The sequence below is a fragment of the Alligator mississippiensis genome, chromosome 3, assembly GCF_030867095.1.
Source record: "Alligator mississippiensis isolate rAllMis1 chromosome 3, rAllMis1, whole genome shotgun sequence".
NCBI classification, from domain to species: Eukaryota; Metazoa; Chordata; order Crocodylia; family Alligatoridae; genus Alligator; species Alligator mississippiensis.
The window spans coordinates 108,645,001-108,671,461 of record NC_081826.1 but is presented as its reverse complement, the minus strand read 5'-3'; the positions used below and the strand labels follow the sequence as shown (position 1 = coordinate 108,671,461).

General features: G+C 38.5%; 1 protein-coding gene across 1 annotated transcript in view; it reads right to left on the bottom strand.

Annotated features, from left to right (window-relative positions):
* The window catches only part of ZNF407 (zinc finger protein 407), a 476,393-nt gene that overhangs the window by 148,481 nt on the left and 301,451 nt on the right, over nucleotides 1–26,461 (bottom strand). The window contains 2 exon segments of the mRNA XM_006276265.4: nucleotides 11,953–12,073; nucleotides 23,471–23,554. Of these exon segments, the coding sequence (XP_006276327.2) occupies nucleotides 11,953–12,073; nucleotides 23,471–23,554 (205 nt within the window).

The window sequence follows — 26,461 nt, the reverse complement described above, 5'->3', positions numbered from 1 at the left end:
GCACCCCCTACGAAAAGGTGCTGCTGACACTGTTGGCGGTGCCTGTGGGCGGTCGCCACTCACTCCCCCTGCCACCAACACCGCCAGTGGCGTCTGCGGGAGCTCACCGGTTGCGGCTGCCACGCTCCCACCGCCAATGCTGCCATGCCCCCCCAGCTGCCGGGGACATGAGTCGTTCATGGTCCTAAAGACTGCTCATTGCTTGCAGCTACACAAAATACCAACAGGAATCATTTTTACTTGAGAAAATGTGGCCCAATGTGACAGGTAAAATAGTTTTTGAGAATCTGGTATCTCTTTCTAGTATGAGACACCAATTCCTGGTCCAGGCCTTTAGAGGTTACTGCAAAAGATAATGAGAACAACAAAAGATAAAGTCAACATTGTAGATTTAGTAATACTCCTCATTCAAAATTGCTAAACACTAGGGGTGTGTGAAGCTTTGGTCCCTGATTCAATTCGGCTGATTGCTCCAGTGGCTACCACAGGAGGGAGGGAGAAGCAGACCTCTGGGCTGGGTGCCTGCCCATGCAGACCAACATTGGGGCACTGGGGAGCTCTAGGGTCACCCAGCCCTGGGCAGCCCTAGGGAGCTGAAGGCAATTCTTTGCCTCTCCAACACCCTGCCCTAGCTGCTATGAGTCTCATGGATAGGTCAGAGAATGCAAGGAAATTCCTTTGTTCCCTTGCATTAGTTTTGCCTCAGACTTGCAGCAGTTAAGGCAAAACCAGCTGCAGAGGAGCAGGAGAATGTCTTTCCTCTCCCTGGGCTATCCCTAAGACTCCCATCAGTTAATGCAAGGGGCTGGGGAGGGGAAGAAGTCCCTTCAGCTCCCTGGGACGGTCCAGGGCTGGGGGATGCTGGGCTGAGGTAGGAGGAAGCCCCGCAAGGAGAGGACTCCATAGTGCCCCTATGCTGGGTTGCATGGGCAGGCATCTGGATTAGTAGGCTTCTTCTCCCTCCCTTCTGCAGCAGCCGCTGAAGCAATTAGGAACTGTGAAGATGAGGGTAGGGGGGATTGCCCTCAGCTCCCCAGGGCTGCTTGAGCTGGGGAACCCAGGCTGAGGGGGAAGCTCCCCAAGGTGGGCCAGCACCCAGACAGGGGGCTTCTTAACTCCCTGTCGGGGGGACAGCAAGGGTTTGGGGACACTTGCCTGGCCTGGCAATGGCCAGCAGGCTCAGAGATGTGCTCTAGTGGCCCCCTGCCTACTTGCCTGGGTTAGTGCAGACCTGCCCTTGCCTTTCCCAATTGAAAACTGAATGTCAGTTCAATTGGTTATCGGTTCAACCTACACAGCTTAGAGGAAATTGCCTAGATTGAACTGATTCAGCCTCAAGCTTTTTGACTGTCTGTACCTAGCCTGCATGTTAAGGTTCTCATAATATCTGAAGTGCAAATTAAAGTAACGCTCTTGGATATTTTTGTATCAAAACTAAGGTTCTGGAATAAATTTGGGGTTCTTTGGAGTTTTCCTGCCTTAAAAAAAAAAATTCCAATGAAAACAACTCTTTTAAAGTTTCTTGTTCAACAATGAAAGCCAACCAAAAATTAAAAGACCTAAAATGATGTTTCTCAATCTTTTTAGACTCAAGCTTTTTAGACCTTGTTAGACTTGAGACACCCCTTGGAAAATGCCAGCTCTTTGTTTTCTCTTGTTTTTTGACTATAGAAAAATAATACAGCAAGTCTTCTTTCGCATGGAACTATGAAAAACCATAACAGATCAGAACATTTTTAATAATATAAAAACAGTGAATATCCAGTGAAAACTTTGAAAGGATCTCAAAGCACCCCAAAATGTCATGACAACCTGCTTGAGAATCACTGACCTAAAAAGTGACATAGACTACATTGATTTCATGGTCCAAGATGTATAGTCTGATCAAATGTCCCAGTTCTGAGTAATAACCATATTACTTGAATGGCATCTGTAGGCTCCATGATAAACAGGGGTTTACAGAAGTGCTCCACAGTTTTGTCAACACCTCTGTTGGTATCTAGCTGGCAGAAAAAATGATGTCCCTTCCCATTTGAACAGCTAAACAATTGAAAGCAAAAAGCCTCAAAGCCATCTTCAAGTAAATATGGTTATGGCAAGAGGATCCCAGAAGTGGCCAGAGTAGCAATGAGTAGTTGTTTGAAATCTTCCAGAAAAAGTAATTTTTTTTTTAAAGTTTTTATTTTTGGGGCACAATGAGACACAGTGCTTCCAAAATAAGTATGCTACCCAGGACCCTAAGTGGATCTGACATGATTCTTATCAATTTTACTTCTTCCCACCATTGAACAGTACCCTTGAAAGTATATAAACTGCCTGGATCTGTGAGCACTCAAGGTTTCCAGACTCTCAGCTTTAAGACAGAAATCTTAAAAGCCACCATCACTAAGGAAGCCCACTTTGCAGGTCTGTTCCAGGGCAACGGCCCCTTGAATTTCTGGTGTCTAGCTGGGCAGTCTGCATGACAGAGCCAGCCCTAAACTGCAGATCTGGGAAACCCAATGCAGGACTTTCAAGGTTCCTGAATCCATGGAGCCCATATGTCCAGACAGCTCTGAAAACCTGGTCTCTCTAGCAGCTTATCAGACAAGGTGGTAGGAAGGACAGCAAAAATACTTTCTGTGGGACAATAAGAAGTTTGCTAAAATCAGTGCGTTTCTGGAAAACATTCTGGTTTCTACAAAACGTCATTTTCTAATGAAATCATGTTTTGTGAGGATATTCCCAAACGGTTTTGCTGTATACTGGCAGAAACCTTGCCCCATAAAACTGAACAGAAAAACTCAGATAACTAGCTACTACTCCTCTATTTGTTAGAGAGAAGAAACCCTTCCCCAGCACTTCTTTTCCTGTAGTTCTTTATCTTCCATGTTTATATATTTTTTATTTTTAAGGGGTTAATATTCCCCTCCATCTTTCTGGAACTGTTACTGAAGTGGTTTGTTTTCCCCTTTTAAGTTACACACACAGGGCTTAAATCAAAGGTGACTTTCTGTGGTCTTTCAAAAAAATTAAATTTACAATTACAAAAGTACTACAGACTTGGCTGAGGCTACCTGGCACAGTCATCCTATTGAAGTAAATGAATCTATGTGCATTTGTACAAGGTGATAATGTGGTTCTGTAAAAAAGAGTATGCGATCATACAATTAAAGATCATACTATAACTCATGTACATAAGGAAGTCAGGTTAAGATTCCACTAGAAATTTTAATTCTGGAACTTCTAAGCTTCTGACTCCATAACTTTGCAAACATAATAAAGTTCTTTAAATGCAGTTTTTGTGTAATAGATGTAATAGTACAAATGAAAAAATGCTGGTTTATACACAGTCAAACACACAAACTTTATTACATGATAATAGCTCTAGTGCCTGGAGAATAAGACATAATGCAACAGACTATTGTCAAAGCTATTTTCTATTAATTTCACCTCTAAGGCTTGCCGTTCTACCATAATATATACAGCGATTGCTAACTACCACTCAAGGGACTGTCCATAGTAATTCCTTGTAGAATGACCATCCCCAAAGATAGGTTTGGTCCTTCTATAATGACTGGATTTGGGACTAAGGAATAATAAACTAAATAAACATGTTTATTTTGATTCTACTTTAAGAGTCAGTAGAAAAGAGATGTATGGTCACTTTTTTTTTCAAAATGGTGTTAATTAATCAATGATCCTAATTACTTATTTTCTGCGTCAATTATTTCAACAAATAACAGAGTTTACTTGTAGACATCAAACGATTTTTAAAAAATAAATTGTAATTTTCATGGAAATATAGAAAGATCCAAAGAATATATCAAGAGGTTTTGCAAAAACAGTATTTTTAAGACCACAACTTTATTACTGATTTTGCAAATGGAATGACATTTATATTTACTTTTTATTAAATGAAAAGATTTCTAAATAGTCTACTAAAGGTTACTGATATAAAGAGCCTGAAAGGACTGTTTGTGCTACATTGAATATAAACCAAGCTGTATGCAACAGAGAAAATATAATGATAATGATGTGTGGTGGAGAGAAACAAATCTGAGTTGGATGAAGATCAAATCTAGTGCAAGTGGAAAACTACCTTAAAATCTTTCATTCCACTACATGGGACCAACTTGTTCCAATTTGGTGAACATCAAAACTTTGTTTTTTTGGACTGAGCAAAGATTCAAATGTACTTGAGAGCAATAGGGAGCAGACTGCAAAAGAAATATGAGTTCAGAGCAGTGACTGTCAACCAGTGTGCCGTAGCACTTTGGGATGCCATAAGATACTTTTAAGAGCCTTGTGCAATATTAGCACAGTTAGGTGTGCAAGAACCTATACATTCACAAAATAAAAGTCAGAGCGTCAAAAATATTCTGATGTGTTGCAGTCATTCCGAGTATTTTGCAACAGAAGAATTACTCTATTATTTGTTGTAGCTAAAAATAAAAGAGAGTGAAATTAGCTTTTTAAACGTGATGCCACCAAATTCAGAAATGTTGTGGAAGGGTACCTTGAGTATAAAAATGTTGAGAACTACTGGTTTAGAGATTACTCCCATGGTTATGTGGCACTGGGGAGCCAGCTTTGGGTAAATAATTCAGGGGCCTGGGAATGGCTGAGTGGGGAAAGCAGAGCACAGCAGACACAATACAAAATGCTGGTAGGGATCTAACTACACAGGAATTTCTAAGAGTTGCATCTAAATTCTGCTCTTAGTGACACTGAAGTCAATGGGCTGTACCTGAGTAATTTAAAGTAGATTCTGGACTTTAAATATAAATCCCAGCTCCTTAAGTCAGGTAACTGCATGAAAACCTCAGCTTTCATTAAAATTAAAAGCAAAATTCTAGTCCTTGCAGTTTCAAAGAAAAAGCTGGAAACTAAGAAAAAGGCACAAAAAGAAAAAAATAAATCAAGAATCCAGCATTCAGTAATTTTTAATACGCATGATGCTTAAGCCTAATTCGTAGTGAATGATGCAATTTGCTTATTCATTAAAACAAATGTGAAATTTGCATTAGTGTATATGAATTAATATAATGCAAGAATGTACTAGGATAGTCAGTAAAAATAAGGAAAAGAACTAAACTTGTCACAGTAGCTATACTAATATACATTGCATAAACACTTCCGACAGATAGAGCAACTTCATAAAGAAACACACAGTCCTCAATTCTATATTTACGTTTTAAGGGATAATCATATTTTCTAATCAGTACAGTTGCTTTTTCAACCCACTCACCGTAGTGACATTTGCCCCTGGCCAAGAGAACAGGGAGAATTTAGAGGGAAGGAATTAAGCTCCTTTGTAGGCTGCCACCAATGCAACTGGAGATTTGCCAGCAGAGTACATCTCACAACCAATGCAGCTAGCCTGAGACTGACTGTATTATTTTTTTAATGCCCTCAGATTGCACCAGCTTCTAGACTCTAGAAAATACTTCTGAAGTCAAGTCTATCAGTTAGGCTGATCAGCAAGGCTATCAGCTAGTTTATCAGCAGTTGGCCATGTCATCTTTAATGTTTTCTCCCCGCTAAGTCAACCACATAAAATATAAGGTTTAATTTAGATAATTAGAAAAAAAATCTTTATTAAGCATTAAAAATATATAATATAAAAGCAGGTTAACAATTATTGTATATGCTATCTATGCATTCATTAGAATGACTTACATGGTACCATGAGGCTATGGATTAAAATAAATGTGACCAAGCACTTCATCTAAATATTCATTAAACACTAATGGCAAAATAATGTTCTGAGATGCCAATGCCTGCCTGTCCCTGCACATACTAGCACAATATGCCTCTAAAGCTTCCACTCTCATCTTCTGTTTATGGGCCTATTCCTGAAAGCTGCTGTGCCCCCTCAACATCTCCTGTTGACTTGAACAGGAGTTGAAGGCTCTCAGTACCTTGCTGAAGGCCAGAATTGGTCTATTATGAGCATGTCTTATTACCCTTAACCATAGCTCAATAACACAAAGTATATGTCCTCTTTGTCCTACTCTGCTCTTCTGATGGAAATATGTGGTTCTGTCTAATATGTATAATGTTGCCCATTTAAAGTCAACATCAACTTACGGTTGCACTGTGATATCATCCAAAGATATTTCTTACTGTAAGTATATGGAAATAGTATGGCATCTGAAATATCACTGTGTACTAAGAGTATGTAAATGCTGAATTTTAATAAAAAACTCTATTTCATCATTTCATATTGGGGTCGCCCTTGCAAAGTTTGCATTTTGGCCTTAAGTAACTGAATACTGTTACCTCAGCAGTTACAATATTTTCTAGCTATTCTTGGTATAGCTAGGGAATACTACAAATGCTGACGTAATCGTACCAAGATAATTGAAAGGTTATTAAAAACTGCTATACCATATGTAAAGGGAAAACACTTACTTTATACATTCTTATGACTTAGGTGCAATGACCTCAGGCAAATTATGAACTGGTCCTTATTTTACAATCTATGAACATACACCATAAGTCAAAAGGAAATAGGAATTCCCTAGGGAAGCTGTCCAAAAAAAGAAAAGTAGCCCCTGTGGAGGCACTCCCCTTAACTCAGGATGCTGTTGCTGCTGAAACTATGCAATGAATCCTTCTGCAGTTGGAATTTCAGATGCCATAATCCCTTGTAGAGTGTTGTCTAATTATTTCATTATGCATAATAAATGTAAAATATTTATTTTAGTTTACATAATTATATTAAAAATGCATACTATTTATCCTTAGTCTGGTAAGACATCCTTCACGAGTGATATATTTTAGGGAAAGGTGCATTTATGGAATTAATGCTGTTTTGCTGGCTTGGCTGTTTATTTTATAAAGCTTGTATAGTCTCTTATCTATTACCATAAAACATTATCAACCCTGTGGATGTTGCCTTCCATTTTTTTCCTGGGTACTCTGTGTAAATGAAGAGTGAATTGTAAACTGTGCAGTGGTGTTTCGCAGGAGCAAGTGTCTTTCTCTTTAATTTAAGAACACCGGTGACTTATAGTAAGTTATTATACCTGTCCTGATATCTCACGGTCACAGTAAATTACAGAGATGTGTGGTTTACATATTACAAGTCTGATCTTCTGTTCATGTCCTCAAAACTCCAATGGATTTCACTGGGAGATTTTGGTGTGCTAGAAAAGCAGGCCTGTGCCTCAAATAATCTTAAAACTTATTAACCTGCGTCTCTTTTGCATTAAGATGTACATTCTTTGTATAGTGGGTATATACTGTTATTTGACTAATAATGATAGGTATATGAAACAATAGGTTCTACTGGGACTCAGGTTTACAATATGAAATCTGCTTGATGAAAATTAGGCTCCTACATGTACATTTCAATTAATGTGAAAGCAACTTCCAAGCACCAAAAGATTTCAAGCACCTGCATGTCCCACTGACTTCACTGGAAATTAAAAGGAGCTCAATACTTTTGTAAATCTGGTTATTAATACTTAGGTGGCTAAATATGAACCCTTACTTTAGGAACCAGGTTTGAAAACTCTGGCCTTGGAATATAATTTTAATGGTTTTATTACTTAAATTTCATAGACCTAGTCCAGTTTCAGCGAATTATACGACTTCTTACTTGTTACTGTACCCATTATGAAATGCAAACAATATTTTTGTCAGTAGAACACCAATTTCATGCAATTTAAAAAGTTTAGCCACATAACACATCTCTCTTAAGTGACATAGAAATCTTAGATAAGCATTGCATAAGTAATGGTGGAAGAGGGCCCTATGAGACCAATTCTGTACTATAAAATTGTGGTGAACATTAATTAAGAGTGAATAAATTTTTTTTGTATGATGAAGCGCATTGATTTAATAATGGAGGGACATATTGTGATTTTAGATAGTAAACGCAGGGGAAAAGCATATATTTTTATATTTAAATAGAGTGAAGTGTCATCAGCTAAATTAATAGGACAAAATTGGAATATACATATACACACACACACACACCCAGGCTGAAAATACCAATTATCCACTTTTATGAAAAAATCCATATGAGAATTGCTCATTTTTAAGGTTTTTCCTTATTTCATAAATAATTATCATTGCTGGTAGAACTTGAACACTATTGTCAGATATTGAAAATTAGAAGATCATTTATTTGTCATTCAGGTAATGTAATTTATATGCAATAGATTTGGAGGAATAAAAGTAAATATCACAAGGTCAAAATGCAAATGACTAAAAATCTAAGATAGCATATTTGCACAATTTTTTAACTATAATCATAAACTTAGGTTATATAAACAAACCAATATGATAAATATGATGAAATTTTACATTTGTTTTCTTCTGGAGACTACATATTATATTAAGAATTATATAATTTGTGTGATAAAAGTCTGACGTAGTTAGCATTCACTTGGGCAAACCACAGCCCTTCAAGTCTTCGCTGGTTAAAAAAGGAATTTCCCTTGCTGACTGAATTATAGAGAATATTTTCTCCTTTCTGTTCTATGCAGCCAAAAACAATCTTTTTCCCTGGGTATCTTATAGTCTATTCCACTTCAGTTTTTGCTGCTAAGAGAAAAAGACAAGTGATATGTGCCTGTATAGTTACAAAAATATTCCACATTCTAATAACAACAGTTTCTAAATTCAGATTTGTTTCTTTTATTAGCATTTGTTCTTGCACTCCTAGTCAAGGTTAACTAGCCTTTCATTCACTGGCAAGTATTCTTATATACTGAATAATAATGATATTATCCCAAAGCAGCAAAACGCTTTAAGTTTTGATTTCTAAGAGACACCAGAAAACTAATGAATTGATCAGAGAAAGATGTAAAATATCTTCTATTCAGACATAGTTAAATGTCCTTTCATCCAAAAAATGTCTAAAACTACTATCTGGAATGCATACAGGTATTAAAACTGCAACACTATTCTATATTTCCATACACCAAGTGAAGAAAATCTATCCCATTGGAGCTAAAATGATCATCATTTAGACAGTTTGCACTTGTTAAGAGTTACCACTCAGCAATATCTAAGGAGTCCAACAACCACTGAAGTACGTTTGGGTGAGCTAACAATAGAATAGCAGGATATAATTACCTCAGTAAGGGTTTAACCAGCATACAAAATGGTTGATATTTTTACTACTGCAAAAAGTGTTTTCTAATGCCTACAAATAGTTAATGCCTTGATTTTATGTCCCATGTATGAGACACCTACAGCAGAATAGTGCATCCTGAGGCTTTGGTTTACTATTGAATCAGTGTGAAGAGCACCACCTGCTGAGTCACCAATACCATTCCCTGAAAAGAGAGGAGAATGGGGGAATTAAGAGGAGGGCAATATGTTAGCCACTTTAAAAGAGAGAGTGGGGAGGGAGTGGGACAGAGAAAGACAGGAAGGGAGGGAGGGAGAGAGGTGGATGGAGTGTAGAAAACATAACTGCCAACAGGCTTGGCTAATATCCCAGGACTATGGAAGCTGGCAGGCAGATGTAAGGCTGTTGTGCTCTGAAGCACAGCAACCCCACTCCTGGCTCCCCAGCAGCCTTGCAGGGTGCCTCTCTGCCTCTCTCAACGGCAGCAACAACTCTAAATCCCTGCATCTATGCCAGCCACCTCTCACAGCTCAGAAGGAACTTCCTGTTAGACTCAAGCAGCATAAGCTTCTACGTAAAGGAGTACACCCATCACAGGAACGAAAAGTAGGTCACCCTTGGTCCATGAGAGTGACTGAGATGTTACTGTCAATGGACAAAGCATTCCCAAATAAGAAGGGGGAATGGAGACGACCAGAGGGTATTTTGGATGAGAGGTTATTTTTCTTCCTTTGTTTCTTCTCTTAAAAAAGAAAAAGAAACTATAAATATATTAGAATCTTAACAGAAGTATGAAGTGTCATGGGACTTCTACCTTATGCTGGAAATTGTCCTTGGGAAAAATTATGGCCAGCAGCTGTGCCTTGTTCACTGCACATATTATAAGATACAATTATTTAAAGTCTGCATGTTCTGTAGTGGGAAAAGAAAACAGCAAGTCTCCATAAGGGCCATCCACTTTGTCTACCGTGGACTCTAGCTGATCAATTTTTACTACTGTGATCAGTAAGCAGCATTCCTATTTACTGGTGACTTCAAATGAATCTCTTCAGATAATCATAACCTTTCCCACATTCCCTAACTGGATCTATTGAGGTTATTACTTTGAGTAGGGACCAATGCAAGGTCTGCTAGTCTATGTCCCTTGTCACGGACACTGGAAAGGGAGACTTTCCTCCCTTCATTAAGTGCTTTGCCATATTCATTCCACCATCACCTTCTGCAATGCACATGCTTTAAGGTCAACATTCAGAGACACTGAACTCATCATAAAACCCTGCTCCACTCCTAACCTGATCCAAAGCCTAATGAAGTCAAAGGAAAGACATCTGCTACTTCAAGGTGCTCTCATTTTGCACCTTTTAGGCTAGGGACAGAAATTACATGTAAACCAATATAAGTGACCAGAAACCAGTTCAAATCTGTAAAGCAACAGAAGTTCAGTGCACATAAACTGCTTTCAAAATTGCCAGAACCAGTTTACGATCAACCTGGATGGATGTAGTATCAGACTTAACTGATTTAGATTAAATCAGTTCTTTGAACTTTTGTCCCAGATCACTTCCAGATTCACAGTCTCCCAAACATCCCAGGATGTTTTGCAACTCCCCTCCCCCACCTCAAGGGTGGGTAGAGTAGCCTTGGCCCAAGCTGTCTGCTCCAGCTGACAGGGAAGCATGCTTTAGCACTCCCTGGCTTCCTGCCTGGGCCACTGCAGGAATCAAAAGTGAATGTCTGTTTACTTGCTTAGAGTAGAAACTGTGCAATTCCCTAACAGGTCTGGAGCTTCCTTCCATCTATCACATTTAACGTGTAAAAAAAATGTTTTAGTAGTGCCTAGCTTCAAGTTTGTATTTTTTGCCCTTTTCAGTTGCAGACATTCCATTCAATATTAGTTTTAAATAAGGATCATGGTCAGCTCACCAAAGTAAAAATAAATAAATTAATTAATAAATAGTGTACTGGCATGCTTGCCTTCCCCCTGCTTGGTACATGCACTTTAAGAATTTTTAATTACATAATGTTTTTCAAATGGACTACTGATTTTTTTTTTTTTTTAATTTTTGGAAGTTAATTCTTGTAAAGTCATATTGGAATGATTCTGCCTATAGTCTCTGCTGTGGCAGATACAAAGCAGTACAAAGCATGTAGTATTGTGAACTATAACATGCTGAATATATTACAGGTGGCATAAAAATGATCTATTGCACTGAATTTGCTATATGATTATACTGAATGTTATAATGAACATAAGGCATGAACATATCTTAACTTTCTATTTTCCTAAGCAATGATGTAGCCATGACATTGCCAAAATAAGATGGCTTTTGATGCATCTCATGAGACTTTGCCCATCATAATGCCCTCACTTAATATAGTAGGCTGGCAAGCAGAAGGAAAAACTGTAGCAGAAACCCCAAACTCAGCAATGTGTTACCTAACTCCAGTTGCTTCCACTTCTATTAAGTGTTTGATGGGTATTGAGGCTGCTAAGCCTTTTGTAGAGACTTTTTCTTTCTTGCTGGAATAGTTGCAACTCAACCGAGAAAAATTTCAAAACTGCAGCTGATTTGAAAAGGCAATGCAGATAAGTATTCTCACCATGGAGAATTCTAACAGACACCAGAGCAGCTGTGAAACAAACACTCAGCATTAGCATTATACTGTTATCATTAAAAGGTTTCCCATCATTTGTTTTTTCTTTATAAAGTAATACCTAAATACTGAGATTCAGATTTTAAATTTAACTCCTAATTTAATATGCAATTACTGCTGCACTGATGGTGTTTTAATGGCAGTATATTTTTACTGGTGACTTCAAATTAACCTCATCAGAGTACCTTAACCCTTCTCTTGTCACATTATTGTTAATGTCTCATTACCTGTAGTCACACCAGGGACATCTGTAAGGCTTTTCTCCAGTATGGACACGCTTATGTCGTGTCAGATGTGACTGTGTTGTAGAAGCAAAGTTACACTCATCACATTTGAATGGTTTCTCCCCTGGAAGATGATAAGAAAAGATTGGCATTGTTAATTTTAATCAACAGACAAGGAAGGTAAGCCCAGACTTTTGGCAAATTCCCCGAGTTAGACTTTTAGTCCATATGCATCACATGAGCAAATGCCACCTGCAGTTCCTGACAGTGGAGTCAGGGTCACAACCAGGACAAGAATGCATGATGTTATTTTAGTTATCAGTCCTACTCTTAGTCCAGGTCAGCCTGGAGGAGTACAAGGAATAGAGCTATTCCCCTGTGAAGCTATCCTTCTCCTATTCACCCCTTCCTGCTAATCAGCTGACTAGTGGGATGGTAGAGGAATTCTCCTTCAGCTCTCAGGGACAGCTGCTGCTTTTCAGCAGCTGCCAACTGCCACTTGACAGCCTGTCCCCTTCCCAGGCAGGGGAATGGACAGGCTGCCAATTAATGGGCTTCCGTAACTGCCCCTTGGCTGGAGACCTTGCACTGCCTATATAGTCCAGCTCCCAGGCTATTTTTCTAATGGAAGACATTTCTTCTGGTAGAAATGAACATCTGTACTCAGCCTCAGTCTTTTCAGTACCCATATAGTCACAGCCTCCACCAAATACACCCAGTTCAGACTCCTGACCCCCACTCCCCAACACATGCACTTAGTTTCCCTCTACTCTGTATGAGCCCCAGTCCTCTGCACGTGAAGCTTCTTTCGTCTCTGCATTTGAATCAAGCAGTTTCTCCCTCCACACTGCCTGAACTTAGCAGGGGGATTACCAAGTGTACAGAAGAAACAGGCTCCCAATTTTCAGTTCATGTGCTTCAACTTGGACATACTACAGCCTGCAACAGGCCACTCCGGCAATTTCTAGGTAAATCCTGCCCATCCTGGCCAGTGCAGACAGAAACTTCAGGGAAGTTACGTGTTGAAATCTCTAAGGACCACATGCAAACTTCAGTTTTCAAATGCTTATAGTTTGATCAGATCTGGACAAATGTTCACATGGACAGCAAAAGGCACTTCAGCAGAAGTCCACTACCTGCTAGCTATCAAGTGCCTACTACACTGTGAAGCATGGGGTCACTGGAAACATCTAAAGAAAAAGTTGCCAGGATTTTTCACATAGACAAAATGGTATTTTTTCCCCATATACATTCTTTGAAAAAAAATGCATTGTTTTGGCTGAACTTCAAAAAAGAAAAAAAAAAGACAGCTTGAGGCAGATACCTGCATCTAATGTTTCAGCAGAAAGCGTTAAAGTTTTGCAGTTATAATCAAGTAAAACAGGATAGTATAATGGGAAGAATCAGGTACTATCTTACTGATAGGTGGTACTTCCATCTCAGCAATATTCCCCAAAAGAAAGGTTAGGTTAATCCTGAGGAGTCCATCATAAAAAGTTGCCATGTCAGGAAAAGCCTTAACTATAGGTTTCTCAGTCCTAAAAGGTCTGCTCAAAAGAGGAGCAATAGCAAGCAAACATTGGATTCAGTGATAAGTAGACAGGGAAAGGAGAGGCAGCCTCTGAGAACTTCATCAAATATTGAAGCAACTGTTTCTAGTAGCTGTTGGAGAGAATTTCAGCAACTGTTTTTCATACCCTGTTGCCCATGACAAGGAGGAGTGAGAGGCTGGACACAATGAAGAAATTCTTGTAGTGGACAAATTGCGACTGTTGGCAAGTACACCCTTCCTGCCCTAAATGGGATTTTCCTGTCAGACACTCAATCTCCTCTTCTCTGAGGCAACCGATTCTTCCAGGTGCTTGACTGACAAGACTTCATTTCTGATTAAACTCTCTGGGATGCCACACACTCCCCAGCTAGATTTGCTCTTGAACTGAAAATTTCTATGCCATCTCCTGGTTTGCTCTGCCGTATGCATTAAAGACGATAGGAATATGTGAAGCCCAAGTTGGATGCTGCAAATACTTTTATTGATAGTTACCTGACTGTTTGTTTATTTTAGCACTTTACATTTAATAGGAGTCAGAGCCTTGCTAACCTGCATCTTGGGAAGTGGAAACATGCAAACCTGCACTGAAAGATTTTCAAGTTTGCAGTTCACTGGAGCACATATTAGCAAAGTTCTCCTGTTCCACTGGGGCAGGCCAGTGAGGCTGACTGATTAGGCAGGTTCCACTCTAACGAGGAGAGTTTGGAAATTCCATCATGACCAAAAGAAAAATGATAATCCTCACCCACTGCATGAAGAAGTTTCTCCTTAGGAAATCCTTGTGGCTAACTGTTCCTGTCAAGTGGAGTATGTGTAAATTTCACCTGACAGAAAATACATCATGGCAGCACCACGCAACAACAGGTCAACTAAACTGCAGAAAATGACTGCCTACCATTCTTACGAGCTGTGATAAGGGTGGCAAATATTTATGTATGGAAAAGTGACCAAGCCAATAGGAAAACATTCAGGTTTACTTGGTAAGCTGAGCTATGAATGTCTCCAAACATTCCAGACAAAAGGAACATGCAGACAAGAAGGAAACCATGCCATGTGCAAACAAAAAAGGACTACTGCTGCCACCCAAACTATTCCTCTCAATGAATACTTACCACATGTGATTTAGCTTACTTTAATATCAAGCAGAGGGCAGGGTAATCTACAATGCTTATACACCTCTGATTTAGTTAGTCTATAAGGTACACATTTACGCTGCTTTTTGCCTGACTTCAGACTAACACAGCTAACAACCTCCCTTTAATATCAAGCCATTGTTAAAAGGTCCAGAGAACAAAACACAGAAGCCATATCAAGAACAGAGGGTCTTTTCAGAGACAGCTGCATGGACTGACTGATTCATAAGTAAAATAGTACAGCTTCAAAGCTCTAAGGTGGAAGGACAATAAAATCTACATATTTGAAGTTCAAAATAATCATAAATGCTTCACAGCTTATTAAAAGAAAATTCTTCCTTCTCCCTTACCTCCAGCCTTATTAACAAAAATCCCCAGGAATGCCCTACAGTTTGTCAAACCCGGGCTCTATTAAAACAAAGGATGAAGCAAATTCTAGAGTCAAGGATCTGTCTTTGTTAGTGATCTCCAGTTTGAGCCAAAAATGCTACCAGCTCCAGCATCCTTCCCAGTCATGATTGTCATGTGACGCATAGAAGCTGATGCCCTCGCTGGAATCCAAAGTACTCATGAACAGAAAATAGCTAGCCCTTATTTAAGCCACTGGCAAAGGAGATTTCTGTCGCTGTGGTTCAAATTTGGCAAATTTATAAATGTTGGGCAACCATTACTCTGGCACCCCCATCTCTCTGCTCTCTCCACTGCAGTCAGTTCAAAATATCATGTATGAAGTTACTTTCTTATCCTGCCATTTTGGCTTCAATTATTTAACATTTATTACTGACTTTTCCAAGCTTTTACATGTGCTTTTCTACCAACTAAATCTCAGCTTTCATTTCATCTACTGCTCAATACACACATGGGAAAAAAAACAAAACTTCAGCATGGATTCTTCTAGCATTCTCCTGTAAATACTGGCTTAACTGGAAATGAAAAATAACACAGAGTATCTTCAAATTTTAAGTTTCTTCTTAATGAAACAGCGCATGACTTACTGTACTATATTTTATATAGTATGAAGCATTTATTTTGAGCTGAGGTGGAGAAAAACTGAAGGGAAGAGGCTACATTATATATTAAATTCAGTGCCGAGTAATGTAACTGCACATTAAAGTCAAAGAGCAGTTCACATGAGAAATAGAAACACAAAGCGAGTCACTCATCTGGATAAAAACACATATATTATTAAATTTTCTTTCTTTATTACATTGACCTATAAATGTCTTAAAGAGTGCAAGATTGGAATGAGCGAATGGGACTGATCATACAAACAGTGATCTGGTGCAGACCACCATCTTCAAAAATTCATGAAAGTATTTGAACAAAGACAGAAACCTCTTAGGCATTTCCTTAAGTTTGGCTAACTTGTGGAACTTCTATGTACAACATGTTCTGTAATACTCTACTAGTGTGATTTTATATATATATATAAAACTAAGATCAGAAAAATAAAATATGGAATTACAGATTCCTTTACAAGATTCTGTATTTATATTGTCATTAGTTTGTTTGATTGATCCTCCTCAAGGACCTACAGCTGAAGCAGTAGCAGCTGATTCCACTGACTGCAGATTTTTGTCTAAGGAAGACTCTGCAATGTTAAGCACACACTAACTGATATAAAAGGCAAGGCACAGGATTTAACACAGCAAAGTAGTATTTAACTAGTCAATAATATGATACTAAACCAAATCTACTGGTGCTGTATGGATAGTAACTAGGAGGGCATGGTAAAACTACTCCAATGTGAGACCACTGGAAAAGGAAGTCAAAGCCATGCCAATGACAGGAGAGGCAAGAAGAACCAAGATGATGTGAATAAAACAGAGAAAGAAAAGTAAGGTGCATGGTGAGAAATGAAAAGATACGATTAGCAATGAATCAGCAAGGATCTGTAAGCCAGAGCTAGAGCTGGTCAGGCATCAAAACTTAAACATTTCATGAAAACATATTGGTTTTGACAAACTTCTGGTGAGATATAGGCAGAGTTGTGATGGACTACTGCCTGGTTTCCTACCAAGGTGTCTGGAGGAGTACTAGGGTACCCTGGTTCCATGGGCAGCAGTATCATGAGGACTTCCTCAGAGCAGTCCAAGGGCTTGTATGTCAGCTCTGCTGAGGCTTGGCTAATGACTCTGAAACAGGGGCTAGAGAGTCCAGAAAATTCTGGCTTGAGGTCTCAGGACTTCCAGTCTTTCTTCCACAGTCTTCTTCCCTGGGAACCAAGCCAGAGATCTCAGATGTTACAGGTCCCCCCTCCCTAGACACCTAAGAGACTGGTATTGGGACCAGGTACCAATCAGGGTACTTGAAAGCTCTGAGAAGCCCAACAGGCTTCCCTTCAATCAGCAACAAGTGCTGATGATGAGCTAGGGAACTCAGAAACCCTGGAACCAGAAGCCTTGGAGCTTGGGCTTTCAGATTATCTCAGTTGTACAATTTCAAAATGAAATATTTCAAATATTCTTAAATTGGAGTTTGGGGGTTTTTCTTTCCATTGGACATTTTGACAATTCTACTTTTCATTCTGAAACTGATATTTTTATTTCCCCCCTCAGAATTGTGGAATTTCCCTCAAGAACAGAAATCCCAACTTTCAACTAGCTCTACTTAGGGTGGATTTTTTTTAAAAGATAAAAAGGTATTTGTTGAACTAAGACTCTATAGTGCCATTGACAGGTTCTTGTGACTATATTAATCAATCAAGATTAATGGTTATGCTGCCAACAGGATCTGTCAATGGTCTTATAGAAATAGGCTCTAGAAATCATTTATGTCTGTTTATTTCATATGCAGTTAGACACCACACCAAGGTCATCCATTCTTCCCTAACCTGCTTCCACTGTGCCACTTTCTTCTAACAGTCATTCTACATGCCATCAAGGATGTACTGAAATATGGCACCTAAATACAGTAAATTAATTTATGTTTCCATTGAGATTTCAAGCCTTAAATCTCAGATCCTTAACTGGACGTTTAATAGAGACTCTTAAAATTAGTTTAATATAATTTAATAAATTTATTTTTCTCTGATTTTTGTGGCAGTTTGTTATGTGATGTTATTTATTGTATTTAATGTTCTAATAAAAACTGTGTTCATTTACATTTTGTATGAATGCAACTAATTTTATACACAGCAACCACTAAAAGTTTTGCTTTTAGTATTGCTTTCAAGCAGAATTTTTCAAGCCTCTTGGGTCAGATTCTCTCGCCTGCACAAAACGTGAACAAATAGGATTTGCTCAGTAAGATCCCAGGACAACTGGTGAAGTAGAAACTTCTCCAAGCCATGAAGTAGCAGGATAGCTACTTCATAAACATAATTGTAGTCCTGTAAACTGGGTTCTAGTTGTGATGTAACACCAATTTGTGTGCAACCCTGCAAGTACTGTATAAAGGGCAATGATTTGATTCCTCACTCTAGCTCCCATTAACACACAACAACTATCTCTTTGTTCCACAATTGTCTAATTCAAAATGTTCAACAAGAACAGAGATTTCAATCTAACAAGGTCTCTTCACAATGCAGAAGACTTATGGCCTGAAAAAAAAAGGTGCTGAAACAGATGAAGTTCTCAGGTCCCACTAATCTTTTTTGGAGCTGATGAAATTATCATAGAATTTTCTAAATTAATCCACCAGAACTGGATCTGGATGAGAAGCTATTGTACCACCAGAGAAACCTAGGATATCTCTTTGTAAGTCAGGGTCAGTGTGCATTGAAAGTCTATGCTATACTGAGAGCGAGTATACCTGCTAAGTAAAACTTTTGCCATAGAAGAGATGTCAACTACTAAATCAAAGGAGGAATCCTGCTGGATCAAATTATTCCCTTTCTCTTGGAACTGCCATGCAAACATACATGCTAGTTCACCATGAAGTATATCAATATCAAAGAGGTCTTGTGTGGTGTTGTATCATATTTGCAACAGGGGAAAGCATTCACTGTCATTTGTTAAGACTAATCATTTTTATTTCCTGTTTATCATGAATATATATATATACACACACACACACACACACACACACACACATATATATATAAATAAAAATAATAAAAACATTTAACTTCTGAACAGTATTCTCTGTTTTCTAGACTGAATGCTCAAGATGTTCTGCTCTGTAAGAGACAAAGGGCCAGATTCTGCCATCCTCCACATGTTGAATAGCACTTTCACTCTCCAAGTAATCACCCTGAAGAAAATGAGACTATACACAGTTGGGTATTATTTCATGTGAGTAGCAAAATCTTGCCTAAAGAAAAAAGGAGCAGAATAAAGAATAAAGGAGCAGAAGCAAACGGATAAGTTGTAAGTCCTGGAGTCAGTCGTCCCTCGTGTCAAACATCTGTCAAATATGCTGAACGTTCCTCATGGATACCAATATACCTCATGCCTTGAGGCTGGGGGAAGGGAAGGCTTATTAAGCTGGACAAGACTTCTCAACTACATGCGAGGATTTGCTCCTTTGCCCTTGAATCAAGGGTCTCTGACAGGTGATAAAAGTAAATCTTGGATTGGGAGATGTTTTGTGTCAGCCCCCTAGACAGTTTGTATTGCAGCAGGGAATTATTTAAGCCATTTAGACCATTTTTGATACCTATCCTCTTCAAACCTGATTGTAATTTGCTCGAGCATTCTGTGCTCAGGGAAAACCATGTCAACCAGTGATACACAAGAGAAATATAGATACAAAGAGTGGTGTGCACAGCTTAGAAGTGAGATAAAGTTGTGCATTGGAAAAGAATACTGTGGAACCCACATAAGCACAAAGACCACAGGGAAAAGGTGGACTGTGCCATTTTCTTTGAAACAAATATAAGACACAGATAATTTTTCTACTAAAGAATCATTTCTGATTGTTTGTGCCACCGAGGCAGATAAATGCCAAAAAAGATAGATCCCTCTGTCTCTGAGATACTTCCTGTATAGTATAAAGTTAAGAGCAAAGTAATAATGAGAGTCTTGTCCTGACATAAAATATAAAGTTATGCGTGCTGGATGAAGGCTTCATGATCTATAACCTGTGAATGTCTTTGATCATAGCAGGGAAGTTTCCACCAGGGTGGCAAGAGGAGGGCAAATACCATCCAGGAAACAGAACAGTGTTTTATCAGGTTATATACATGGTTACTATTATCAATATCATCAAGATAACTTTAAGCACTTAACTTTAAATAATGACATTTAAAAGAAGTAGCCAGATTTTGAGACACCTTGGCTATTAACAGCTCTCTATAATGTCCATGGGCGTTTTAGGTACTAAGCTCTAAAAAACAGTCCATTTGAATTTAGGTGCTTAAATATGGGTACAGGTATCTAGTTTTATTCATCTCTATTTGGAAACTTTGGCTAAAGTGTTTTACCACTGGAACTATACCAACTTAAAAGAGATGGAGGCCGTATCCAGCCTCTTTAATTATGTGATCACATACCATTTCTCAAGTAATAATTTAATATATTGCACTTTCACATACAACATGCCCCACAATATAATACACCTAATTTAGAAGGCAGAATGAAGAAAAAAGGATGTTTCAAGAGTTATGATTGCATAGAGCATGGACAGAGCACATCTTTAAGTGATTCACCCTTCCTTTCCTGCTTAATTAAAGCTGAAACCATAGCTACTGCTGAAGTCTGATATCCATGGGTTAACCTGTTTTTGAAACAGCATTTCCAAGGCTGTGAAATGGGAGGGAGACCAGACAAACAGCAAAACTATCCTAAGAAAGGTTAGCTTGATTAACAGAACATCAAGACAATTAAAAAGGAGAGATGTTCATTAACAACTATGAAGAGAAGAATAATGTTAGAGTCAACTGACTCCCCCAACTGCCTGAATGGTAATGTCACAGCTACCACACTGTAGAGCAGCAATCAAAGCCGGGTGCTTCTATCAGCAGAAAATCAGCTTCTCCACTTAATACATGAATCCCAATGTGCGACTGGTTTGTGTGGGGAGGGGAGGGAAGAGGCAGCATGTAGTATGTGAGAAAATATGACATACTGTTTTCCTGCAACTCTGGATGAACATGTAGTACCTTGAAACCTTTTTCTGTTCCTTTTTATGTACAGTAATTACCTTATAATAGTAAATTTATCTCTATTGATTTTATATTACAACTTTTTATGCACATTGATAATTCTATCAGCACTCGCATGTGACATATTTTCTTTTCAAACGTCAGTAAATTCTGCCTATGATATAGCGCAGAAAATGATGCTGTTAAGGATGAAGATAATTTTAGATGCATACTTGGTCACTGAGTGGTCTATATTAGGGCTGTGTAAAGCTTTGGGTGCTGATTCATTTGGAGGAGATGTGGCCCAATTTGGCAGCCGAATCTCCGAATCTGAATCGAATTGGGGGACCAATAAAAAGGTCCGAATTCAATTCAAAGCCTCCAAATCGATTTGGAAAAGATTCAGAGAAAGATCTGAAGATTCAGGAAGTCCCCACTCACCACTGCAGGGAGCTAGATCCAGGATCTATGCCAGTAAGTAGGGGGTGAGGGGGGAGCGGGGAGTCATGGGGGGACTCCTGCCAGGCCCCATCCCCTGCCTGCTTTCCAAGCCCCCCTGAGTGCCCCCTGACCCCCACCTGCTCTCCCAGCCCCATCAATGGCTGCCCTACCTGGCCCCAGCATCCCAGTTCTTTAAAAAAAAAAAAAAAAAAAGCCCCACACTCACTGGCTCCTGCCAGGCAGGTAGGCAATCCCCGCTGCCCCCCACTGTCCTGTGCTGCATGGGGGGCTCTGCCACAAGCCCCCATCCCCTGCCTGCTCTCCCAGCCCTGTCAATGACTGCCTCGCCTGGCCCCAGCGTCCTGGCTCTTAAAAAAAAAACAAAAAACCCCGCACTCACCGGGTCCTGCAGTGGCCATCAGAGCTTCTGGGGGCTCATGGCAGAGCCCCCCAAGCAGTGTGGAGCAGTGGGGATTGCCCCCCCAACCTGGCAGCAGCTGGTGAGTGCATGGCTTTTTTTTTTTTTTTTTTTAAAGAGCAGGGACGCAGGGCTGGGTGAGGCAGCCATTGATGGGGCTGGAAGAATACATGCAATACAGTGTGGGTGCTTCAGCTTGTGTGCTCCCCAGACTCGATTAACCAAGTCTATTCTGATGTGCTGGATTTCCAGTGTGTCAGGGCCGACAATAGTATGTCTATAAATCCTGATAATTTCTCCCATTTTCCTATTCCAAAACACATCTTTTATTATTTCTGCTGCTGTGCTACTTCTCAGTTCTACCTCTGGATCAGAATCCCAGTGTGCCAGGTGAAATGCAAACACAGAACATAAAAATGATCCATGGCTCAAAGGTTCTAAAATTTCTGACTTGTTTCTGCACAGGCTTATGCTCCAAAGAACCAGTGTTCAAGAAGAGACCAGGACCAGTAAACCCTAGTTCAATAGGCAAAAGTGTCTGAAAGGTACAGAAAATGGAAAAAGCAAGGTAAAACTGAAGTATGCAACCTTAATTACAGCAGTTATTATTAATCAGAAAGTGATACACTGATAGAATACAGTACTATATTTCCTGAATGTGTCATCCTGAACACTTTAAAAACACAAACATTCAGCAGCGAGTAGGAATTGAATGAAGCAAGCCTTTTTCACATATGTAAATCTTTTGTTATCACAAAAGTTAATCCTGGAAATGGCAATCATTGTAATTTAGTGCAGAGCTTGGCCTTGTATATTTATCTTTATGAGAAATTTGTGTCATGATTTTAGGAGTTAGTCTTGAAAAACCCACCTCTGTGTGAGCATCAGCCTTCCCTCCAAATGTGTTTGGTTTAATAAACTGACATCATGGCTGCATGTATGGTTCAGGCTTTCCAAGCAAACAGTGAGGGCTTACTCAAGAAAATTCTGGTCTACAGTGGTGAGTGGCCTGACTCAGAATTAGTTTACACAGTGCCACAGCATAAAAGCCCCATAGAGGTTTCATTATAAAATCCATGGAAAATTCATGATGCAACAATTAGAGCCTTAAATATGTTAACAATTTCTGCCCACTGTACATTAGACAATGCTGACTTAACTACACACAGTAATTCTTGATGATATTATATTATCCTCAAGCTAGTCACTAAAATGAAAATGACAGTGGTTTAAAAAGTGACACTTCTGCATCTGTTTGAGCAAAACCTACTCAAATAATCAAATACTTACTGTAGTCTACTGAAAAGCACAATTAAGGTAAAATGTATTAATAAATATTTAATACTTACACTTTTTTAGTTTTGTACAGCTAAGACCTAATTAATTTTATCTGATACTAAATTTTTATAACTAGGTGGTATGAAAGCTTTACCAATCCTAGAAAAGAAAGCCTCCTTTATAAGCAAACCATGTGGTAGTTTTTAAAGTTGCATCTATTAATTACAAACCATCTTAAAACTGCAAAAGGTTAACTGTAGCTTTGCTATCTTTGAACTACGACTCAATCCAAAATAATGGATTTATCTAAATACGGTCCTTAATTTTCACCCAGAGACACGTCAGAAAGATTCTTGCAAAAGCTTCACACACTGAGTAATCTTCTGGGCCTTGAAAAAAGTCTTTAGTGTACTTAGCATTAATTTAAAGTATATCTCAGAACTTTACCATTTTACCTTGCTTAAATATATAGAAATTATTAAAACATGTAGTTAACTGCATTTAATGTAGACTCTTGTTATACAGTGTTTACAAAAATGAAAAAGCAAAGCAAGCAATGAAGCAATATATTATGTGTTCTATAATGTATTATTTGATTTGCTTAATTCCCTAGTCGGAATGTTATTCCCTTGGTGGAAAAAAAAATACCAAAGGGTAAAGACAGCTTTACTGACCTGTGTGCTGCCTCCGATGCTTGGTGAGGGCATGACGTGTCCCGCCAGCAAAGCCACAAAGGTCACATAGGAACGACTTCTCGCCTGTTGCAACAATAAACAGATGAGGGACTGCGGAGGTCACAGATCATTAAAACATATCTATCAAGGCTTTCAGGGTTACTAATTCCTCCAATCAAATGTTTCCATGTAAATATGTCAAATGGGAATGAAATTACCACTGCGGTTTATTGACTGTGATAAAATCTGAAAAGCACCACTGAACATAATTACATACTTGTCAGACCCATAAAAATTAGCTTTATTATCAATGGAATGGTTTTGTACAACTTCATTTCTGTTAGATGTCTTCCAGATGGGGCTGCTTTATGCACTTGAACAGTTTTTATGCATATCCTGATTTTTTACAATTCCCATACATCTGGCCTTTCTATGCTGAGTAAAGATTGCCTGAAAAAGTTAATATACTGTATATATGATTCTGCTTAAATACAATATATTGAATTTACTAACAAATTAAGGATACTGAGAAAATTTTAACTGATTTAAACACAGTCTTCTTTGGTAACCTTCTATTTAATCATACAAATTAAATTATTTACTTGACTATTTTGAAAAGCCCAGGCAACAATAAAAGCCCTACTACTCAGTACCAGTGGCAATTCAGTACTGTTTGTTTCTAAAACTTTCATGATATTAAAAAACAAAAACCCCAAGTCTGGGGATTACTACAGAAATTGAAGTAAAACTGATGTTATTCATCTTCAATGATATTCCTTTGTTTCAAACTTTGGAACAATTAGAAAATGATTTGGCAGGCTCACTACTTTGAAAGCATGTAAATGTTCAGTTTTTAGTATTTTTATACCATCTAAAATTTTGCCCCATTGCCTATAAATACAATCTATCGATTCACAGTAGCATTTTTACTCAGTAAGTGCTAGCATGGCTAAGCAGATTCATCTCTTAAGGCCCACGTAAAGTGCCATTATAGAATAATAATGCTAATCTTGGACCAACCCAGTGAAATTATAAAACAGCTTTAAAAACAAAATGAGTCACTTTACTAATGTGGACCCAAATTATCCCCTTTCCTGCAATGACAAAAATGGGAAGGGAACCAAGGAGCCAGAGTGCTGCTTCAGATGAATCTAATAGTTTCCTTCATACTTTCTTTCAGAGGAAGGACTTTTAGGATTCATAGACTATCATGTGGGATGTGGACCCCTCTAATACACAGTACATAGAGAGGCCACACAGGTCCTAAAGGGTCACACATACTGTGCAACTTTTCTGGCTCATTCCCACCTTCCACAGACCCTGCAGTCACCTCCACTTATACCTGTACAAGCAATCCATTATGAAATTAGTGCAGAGCCTGAGCTATAAGTGATTTCAGCAGCATTAGTAAAAAACAAAGTTAATGAGATATTAATTGCCTATGAAAAAAAGAATGCCACAGGTGGCAGCTCCTACTCCTCTACCTCCAGCCTATATACACACTCATAAAATTGCCAAAGCCACAGGTAAAGCACTGATTCCCTGGTGGCAGCATTCCCAATTCTAAGGTCCCTTGGCTACAGAAATAGAGAAAATCATCCATTGGCTTTAAGGACAGTTTATGCCAAATGTTCACAGGTAGTTAGTTTCCACGTAGTTAGGTGTTTAGAAAAGCTCCTTGCGCAGGCAAATCTAAACTTTGTAACATTAGCATCAATATTTTATAAACAAACTTGCATGTCAAAACATACACTTGCAAATTTAGAGCCTGGTTTTGAAAATTTAGCCCCTAATGCAACAGGCATTCCAAGATGGTATCCTACACACAGGGCATGTCTACATGAGAATTTACGTCGGCTTAAATTTACTTAACAGTAAGTTAGTGTGCCGTAAGCAGGGATAGACCAGCGTCTACATGTGCAGGTATTAAAGCATATTAACGCTGTGTGCAGACTGACGTGTGGACTAACTTTAGTCCCACGTCAGTCCACACACACAATGTTACTGCGCAGTAAGGCATCTAAATGCGCGTTACTGTGCAGTAACTAATTGGGCATAAATTTGATACCTGCATGATGCAGGTATCAAATTTAGGCTCAATTCAGCATAAGTCACTATATTTACAGTGCAGTACAGGCATGCACGTGTAGACATGCACTCATTCTGCAGAGTAATTTTGGTTACTGTACAGTAAATGAGCACATGTAGACACACCTACAGAATACCTTTTGGTCACATAGTGCAGGAATTAGTTGGGTAACTGTCACTAAGAGCAAGAAAGCAAAAAACAAAACCCAAAAACCAATATATAGAAAAACAGTGGGAATTACACCAGTTAGCCTTTCATTTTGAAGTAAATACATTTCAGTTCAATTTTTAAATTAGAATTAGCTCCATTTAAGTTCAAAATTTTGCTTAATTTTGTTACTGAAGTAAAACATTTTTTCTTTTTATAGAGATTTCTCTTTATAATAATTTTTTTTTCTTCTTGGATTTTTGTATCATGGTCTTTTCTCTACCATTTGAGTTCATCAACTTATCAAAGCAAGGGAATAGAAAGGCTATAAAAAAGAAATTGCAATTATAATTAATTAAATATTAATTCCATTAATTAATTAATCAATTTTAAGTATAAATCTTTCTAACTAGCTGTAATACCCAACATGCCAGCATAAAATTCATACTTTAAAGGTAAATGCTGTTCCATGCCTACCAAGAAATTGTTCATCATCTATATATTGTCATGAATTACTTCATGTTGTGTTTAACATCTCTGAGCAGGCTTGAGTGTGCCCTGCAGCTTTGTATACTAATGTATACTATACACACAGTATGCATAGTACCTTTGCAAACTTGCAAATTTGCTGGGTTTTTTGTATTTGTCTTTGTGGAAGGTCTTTTTGAAACACTGATACAAATTACTAAAAATCACTTAAAAATAAACAGATTAACATGTTCTGTGTAATGCTTTCATATGAAGTCAAGTCCTGC